Raw genomic sequence first — 7714 nt, forward strand, 5'->3', positions numbered from 1 at the left:
AGAAATAAATTTCCATATAAACTACAATGGAAATATCAATAGAACTTTTCTTTTTTTTTGGTGGGGGTACTGGGAATTGAACTCAGGACCTTGCACTTGCCAGGCAGGTGCTTGTACCACTGAGCTATATTCCTGGCCCGATAGTACTTTTCAAAAAAGTTCAAAAAAAAATCTTTACTTTATACACATGCATCACTTACACTGACAGCACATGTCTTTGCTTTCCTTATCTTTTTTAGGACGTACTTGACATCTCAGTAGTCTTAGTGTTTTGTCAGGAAGTTCTTATTATTCAGTGTGTAGTTAACAGGAATATAAAATTATCAATAAATTGTTAAATTTTTAATATATACTATGTAAATGTTTAGAATAGACATTAACATTTTCACATCAGCTGTGTACTTTCTTACAAAGCCTAAAAGATAACAAAAATAAAAAAACTATGTGTACTACAATGTAAACACAAAAGTCAACTGCAGAAATAAGCTTTGCTTCAACTGTTACACCCAAGGCAGTCTGCACACATGGCAACTGCATGTTCCATAGACAAGTGTTGCTTATACTGGTAGTACATATGTTTTGTTTTCCTGTACTTTCTTGTAGGGCACAGTCGATATCTTTTTTTATTTTCCTCTTGTTGTAGTCGGTCTTTGTGATGTGGTGCCTGCCTGTTTACCTGTCAGCTCATCAGTGTGCTCCATAAATTTTTTGTGTAGTTCCCTGAGCAGAAACATTTTATTTTTCTTCTGCTGTAAATGATCTCTTATGAGCTCCAGTCTCAGTCCTCTAAGAAAATTTCTTCATGATGTTTTGCACTTGATGCTCTCTTTGTAAACCATCAAACTATTTATGCCACACGTTTAGGATTGAGTAAAATACAACCATTGGCTAGCGCTTTGTGTTTCAAGTGACATCATAGTTGCTGCATAATTCATCAACAACATCAGTTCCATATTCAGTTTTGTTAATTGAAAGTTTCCATCTCAGGCTTCCATTTTGTCGAGGTTTCCCTATCCATCATGGTGAAATGTTGACATCAACAGTACCAGTTTTCTTTTCTTTGCCATATACAGGGCCAGTGTTGTATTTTTCTGAAACCTAAAGACTGTACTATACAATTCTTTGTTTTGAAATTGCAGTGTTTCATTTGGAAATTCTGCTTTGTTCTTGTGCACAGTTCCTGCACTGGTCAACTTGTGCTCTGTTAGCAAATGTAACATCACTTAGAAACTGGTGAGCCAATGGTTGAATGTCACATTCCTATTAGTTTGGGAGATGGGAGCAATAAGTCTGCTCACAGCATCATTCAGTTTATTATTATATGAATAAGGACCGTCAGGCTGAGTTCCAGAATAATAGTTTAAGTTTAAAGAATAGTAAGTCTTCGGATCTACAAGGGCATATATTTTTATGCCGTATTTTGACCCATCACTTTTCCCTAAGTCTTTTACATTCCTGGGATCACCGTGAGAAATTTGTGCTAAGTACAGCAAACCTCTGTATGCTTTCAGATCAGCTAATGAAGTGTCATAATAAAGGCATTTTTGAATATGGCTGTTGGTGCATACAGAACATTTTACTTGCATTTCAGGCTTTGTATATTTCACAGCATCTTGTAACATTTTATCTGTTAACAATTTCCAATGTTGAATTACAGTGCCACCATTCTGTGCGTTTCACACCTGCCAGGATTCTCACTATATTTTCAGACCTAGTTCTAACATTGGAACATTCCATTTGGTTGTGTGACTATTTCAAGACATTTCTACTAGTCAAATATGTACTCTCATTGCTGTTCTCTTCGTCATCTGAATCACGGAGGTCTGCATTCCCTGTGTCTGTGTCAGTAGATTCTTGCTCCATTTCACTGTCACAGGAACTTTGGCTCACGTGGCCAGTGTCAGAGCCATCACCATCACCATCACATTGTCATTGTCATCATACGCCCATACTGTTCTTCTGTTAGGAAAGCATGTATTTTACCATAGTGGATCATCTTCATCATCCATGCATAATATGCTGATAATTCACTTTTGATCTCCTCCAAAACTTGCAAATCTGGTTTTTCATGTACCATTGTACTGAATTGGGCTCCTTACACCAGAAAAATCAAAAGAAAACTTTTTTTTTTAAGTCCTGGTGTGGGCCTTTGGGCCTCTGTGAAGCTCTGGTAAACATACACAACATTCGTTAGACAGAGCAAAAAAGTGGGTCCAAATCCTGTTTTGATACTTTTGCACACATGTAAAACACATAGATTGCTTCCTGTATCCCTCATGGAAAGGTACTGAGAGGCTCATCAGGCTCCTGTTACCCTAAAGTATAAATTTACAGTAGAAAACTAACGGATGGATGCATTGAACCCAGTGTTATGCTCTAACTAAACTGTTTCTATCTTTTAACTGTTGTGGCAATTCATACTGTGAATACTAGTGTGCTGTATCTGCATCTGTGTCCTTTTTTCAGTTCTTTTGGATGTATATCTGGAAGTGGAATTGCTGGATCATATATGATAATTGTATGTTTAATGTTTTGAGAAGTCAGTGACTACATAATTTTAAATTTCTACTGGCAGTGTATGAGTGTTACATTTCTTTGTTGGAAAATATGTTTCTTTTTCTTTTTTTTTTTTACATGGTGGTCAATCTAAAAGGTATGAAGTAGTGTAGGTGCTGGAACTTTCTTTGTAGCTCAGGCTGGCCTCAAATTTGAGATTTTCCTGCCTCAACCTCCTGAGTGCTTGGGTCACAGATGTGTGCCACTGTGCCCAATTTAAGCTTTTAGTCTTTTACTATTGATACGTTGTTAGCCTTGATCCTATTTAAAAATATTTCCTTTTATTCCTAGTTGGAATGTTTTATCATGAAAAGGTGTTGGACTATATCACATATTCTTAGTGTATCAATAGAGATGATCATGTAGGGTTTTTCCCTCATTCTCTTAATGTAGTATATCACATCAAATGATTTTCATTAAGTTGTTCTTTTGCTTCAGAAATGTGTTACTTGGTCATGGTGTATAATCCTTTAAAAATGCTAATTTTTGTTGAGTCTTTTTTCCCCCACTGAAACTTTTTATGATTTATTTTCTTACGGTACTGGGGATGGAACCCAGAGCCTTGTACATGGTAGGCAAGTGCTTTACCTAGCTTCACTGAGCTGTGTGCATAGTCCCACTCATATTCTTAAGGGATATTTGTCCAGTTTTGTTGAAGTGTCTTTGTCAGATTTGATACCATGGTAATCACGACTTTGCAAAATGAGCTAGAAAATGTTCCTTCTGTGTAATTTTTTGAAAGCATTTGGCTAAAAAGGATTGGTGTTAATTCTGAGTTTTGTAGAACCCACCAGTGAAGCCACTGAACTTTTCTTTGTTGTTTTTTCATTGCTGACTTAGTTTCTTTACTGTAGTAATAATTCTATTCATATTTTACATTTCTTCATGAGTCAGTTTATGATGCATGGTCCTAGGAGTTTGTCCACGTTATCTGATTTGTTGATACGCAGTTTTTGATAGGCTTGTGCTACCATCCTTTTTATTTTATAACATCAGTGATAGTATTACCATATTAATTTGTGACTTCAGTAATTTCAGACTGCTATTTTTTTGTCTACCTAGAGTTTTATCAATGTTGTTGACTTTCTTAAAGAGTCAGCTTTTTGGGGCTGGGGATTTAGCTCAGCGGCAAAAGCGCCTGCCTGGCAAGCGCAAGGTCGTGAGTTCGGTTCCGGTACCGGAGAAAAACAAAAAAAAAAAAAAAAAAAAAAAAAGAGTCAGCTTTTGATTTTGTTCATTTTCTCTATTATTTTTCTATTGTCTATGTCCATGTTAATCTTTGTTATTTCGGTCATTCTTTTAGCTTTAGGTTTAGTTTGGTTTTCTTTTTCTACTTCCTTAAGGTGTACAATTACTTATTGATTGGAGAGCTTTCTTATTTTTTAATGTGTTTACAATGATAAATTTCCCTTTTAGCACTGCTTTCACTGCATTTTGTTAAGTTTTTGTGTTGTGCTTTATTTTCATTTGCCCTAAGATACTTTCTAATTTTCTTTTCCTCATGGTATTTTTCTTTAACCCATTGGTTGTTTAGGGTTTTGTTGTCTAATTTTCACATATTTTTCAATTTCCTGGTTTTTCCTGTACTGTTGATCTAGTTTCATTCACTTATTAACAGAAAACATACGTGGTATAACTTCAGCGTCTTTAAATGCATTAGCACTTGTTTGGAGCCCTAACATGTGCATCTGCTTTGGAAAGTGTTCCATATGCACTTGGAACTTTTGACATGTTATATTAGAGAATATATGTAGATGGAGATATGAGATACTCATTTTAGAGAATATCGAAGGAAAGAAGTTGGCCAGTGAGCCATAAAGAAGGATTGAGGTCACTAGAATGGGTACTTTTTTTAAAGAACAGAATTTAGGGCAACAGCTAGGTGGGGTGGCACATGTTTGTAATTTCAGCATTTGGGGGTGCTGAGGCAGGAGGGTCACTGTAAGCTCAAGGCCTGCCCGGGTTACATAGTGAGTTCAAGGCCAGCCTGAACCACATAGGGAGATCCTGTCTCAGAAAACAAAACAACACAAAACAAAACAAAAAAACTGCAAAGCACAACCAACAAAAAAGCCAATTTAGAACAATAGACCAGCCATAGGTTTATTCTGACTCGAGGGGCTAAATTCTAAACATTGCTTGGTATATTAGAAAAGGATGGAACAATTTGACATGTGCTGTGTGGCAAGTCAGTATAGTATTTAGACATTGAAAAATACCCAAAGGAGGATATGATCAGCTTATTCAGTGCTGAGTTCAAGTATTTGGGAATGACTGTTTCTTATACAGTGTATTCCTGTATTAATTCAACAGGGAAGATGGACAAGATTTTTTTCAGGGGGGGATTTGAGAAATATTTAAGTGATGGCAACTAGCATTGTGAAATTAAAACCCAAAATACCTGTATACATTGTGCATTCTTTATAGTGTGTGTCTACCTGTTATTTTCTTACTAGTAAAATCTGAAGAAGAAACTTCATGTATTATCTTTTTGTTGTATTTGAATTCTGTAGAAGTTGTTTCTGGACAGTCTCCGAAAAGCACTTGCTGGCCATGGAGGAAGTAGGCAGCTGACAGAAAGTGCTGCAATTGCTTGTGTCAAATTGTGTAAAGCTAGTACTTACATCAACTGGGAAGATAACTCCGTGATTTTCCTGTTAGTTCAGTCCATGGTGGTTGATCTTAAGGTAAAATGCTTCTTGTTTCTCTACTCCAGATTTTAAGAAAATTAAGTGAAGAATAAACTTCTAGTATAAGCATTATGTCAAAGATTATTGCTAATATTAATATTCTGAGTCATTTTTTGATAATGAGGCAATAGACTGGTTTTTGTTGTTATGTTCATCAATCTAGACTGGGAATATGAAGAATGATACAGGTTTAACCAGTTTTCATAAGCTAGCATAAATACACAGACATACATTTCAAATAATGTAGGAATGAGACACTGGAAGGAGCTATATGTGGTACAGTAAGACGTCAGATCATTGAACTACAATGTTAGTATTTGTGCTTTTTCTGATAACTGAATATTACATACTGACATCTATCTGGATAATGTTGCTGTTATTACATACTAATAAAGTACTGCATGACCATTTAAAGGCCTTTGTTTTTTATTGGGGTTTTTACAGAACCTACTTTTTAATCCAACTAAACCATTCTCAAGAGGTAGTCAGCCTGCGGATGTGGATCTAATGATTGATTGCCTTGTTTCTTGCTTTCGTATAAGCCCTCAGAACAACCAACACTTTAAGGTGAGAGCATTGATTTTTATTCAGCTGTGTTTATTGATGCTGTTATCCTACAAATGTGAAAAGACTAGAAAGATGAGTAAGTATATCTTTATCGTATTTCTTAACACTGTATATTGATGCTAATTTTGAGATCTTAAAAATGTGTTCTGTTTTTAGCCCGGTGTAGTTGTGCATACCTGTAATTCCAGCCACTCAGGAGGCTGAGGCAGGAAGGACAGAGAATTTGAGGCTCACCTCAGCAACATACCAATGTTGCATCTCAAATGAGGAAAAAAAATTGTATTTTAAAAAGTTTCTTTTGCTGTTCTTTTTATCTTCGGTTTGTTACTATTTTTCTCATAGAAACAATTTACTGTTCTTTCCTCTGTAGATCTGCTTGGCTCAGAATTCACCATCTACATTTCATTATGTGCTGGTAAATTCACTCCATCGAATCATCACCAATGTAAGTCCAAAAGGTATTGCTAAATTATTAAAAGAAAAACTCCGCGGGGGAGGGCTGGTGTACATTTGTTCCCCTCTTAAAACAAACACTCTTGGTTTTCACGAACATTTTTAGCTTAGATAGTATGGTATAGGAAGGTTTCTCTAAGGTGATTGTATCTTGTATCAACACAGTTATATTTTTCATGCTCAATCTTGACCTGAGGAAGATGGAGTTAATAGGCTCTTTTGGAAAGAAAAGAACATATGTAAAGCATTTTTATTTGGATTGAAAGCCTGAGAAGAATGCCACTGAAAATATAATTTAACATTTTCATCTGAAAGTTAATCCCATTCGAACACTCTTAGCCCCTCCTACCACTTGATACATTCTGGCTTATCACCTTATAGTTTAAATTAAAAGTAATAGGATTTATGTTGTAGCCCATTATGGCATATTTACAAAATGGTGAGACTGTATTTGATTGTCCTTTTCAGGCCTCCTTAAACAAAATGAAATATTAGCACACTTCAAAAGAGGTATTTTCAAAATACAGAAGCTTATCAGACAACATAGAAACTCATTAATATGTATTTCTATTGTAGATAGTGAGAACTTTTTAGGTTTGGACTATAGATTTTAATAAGCCTGTTTATCTAATTAGGGACAATTATACTAAGAATCTCAGGTGTCATTTTCCATAGTTTCACTTCTCTCTATTGTTACTTACGCTTACGTTTATATTTTGTCATCTTCCTGTTTTCCTTCCTTAAGAAGGGTTTAGTCATTGATAACATTAGATATGTCCTATTTATAATCACATTCCATTTTAGGGCTCTTGCTCTGGTGAGGCTAAAGCAAGTCATTTGATATATTGCATGAAACTAAATGCTGCCTGTATTTTCTTTTAGACATTCAGAGAGGAGAAAACAACTATTGATAAAGCTTTTTAATGTCATACTTATTTTTTCTTGATACAGTAGTAGTAGCAGCATTTTGAGAAGAAATTAGTTATTATACAGGATCTCTGTGTGCATTGCAGGCATTTAGCATCTCTGACCCTCATTTTATTAGATGTCTGTTGTATCCATTTCCCCCCACCCCCACCCCCACCTCACACATTACAAAGGCCCAGGGGAATATGCCTTCCTCAGTTCAGTATCATTGAGTTGAATTATGGGTAGAAGTAACATGGAATACTTTTTGTTACAAAAGGGAAAGTTTAGTGAATCTGATTATAGATAAGGTATGTTTGTGTTAAAAACTTCAAAAAATTACTATACTGTACTTTTGTCAGTGTAATGTTCGAGACATTCTACTCGCAAGGTTTATTTTCAAGACCATTACAAAAGACCTTTTTATTTCAAGACCATTAAAAATTTGTCGGGGGCTGGGGATTTAGCTCAGCGGCAAAAGCGCCTGCCTGGCAAGCGCAAGGTCGTGAGTTCGGTTCCCGGTACCGGAGAAAAACCAAAAA

General features: G+C 35.7%; 1 protein-coding gene across 5 annotated transcripts in view; it reads left to right on the top strand.

Annotated features, from left to right (window-relative positions):
- Nf1 (neurofibromin 1) overlaps positions 1 to 7714 on the top strand; it is a 258325-nt gene that overhangs the window by 74804 nt on the left and 175807 nt on the right. For all 5 annotated transcript variants that reach the window (XM_005402798.2, XM_005402800.2, XM_005402799.2 and 2 more), the window contains exons 9-11: positions 5070 to 5243; positions 5691 to 5813; positions 6184 to 6258. In XM_005402798.2, coding sequence (XP_005402855.1) covers positions 5070 to 5243; positions 5691 to 5813; positions 6184 to 6258 — 372 coding nt within the window. The remainder of the gene's footprint in view (positions 1 to 5069; positions 5244 to 5690; positions 5814 to 6183; positions 6259 to 7714) is intronic.

The sequence above is a fragment of the Chinchilla lanigera genome, unplaced genomic scaffold (genome assembly GCF_000276665.1).
Source record: "Chinchilla lanigera isolate Chin_1 unplaced genomic scaffold, ChiLan1.0 scaffold00080, whole genome shotgun sequence".
Lineage (NCBI taxonomy): Eukaryota > Metazoa > Chordata > Mammalia > Rodentia > Chinchillidae > Chinchilla > Chinchilla lanigera.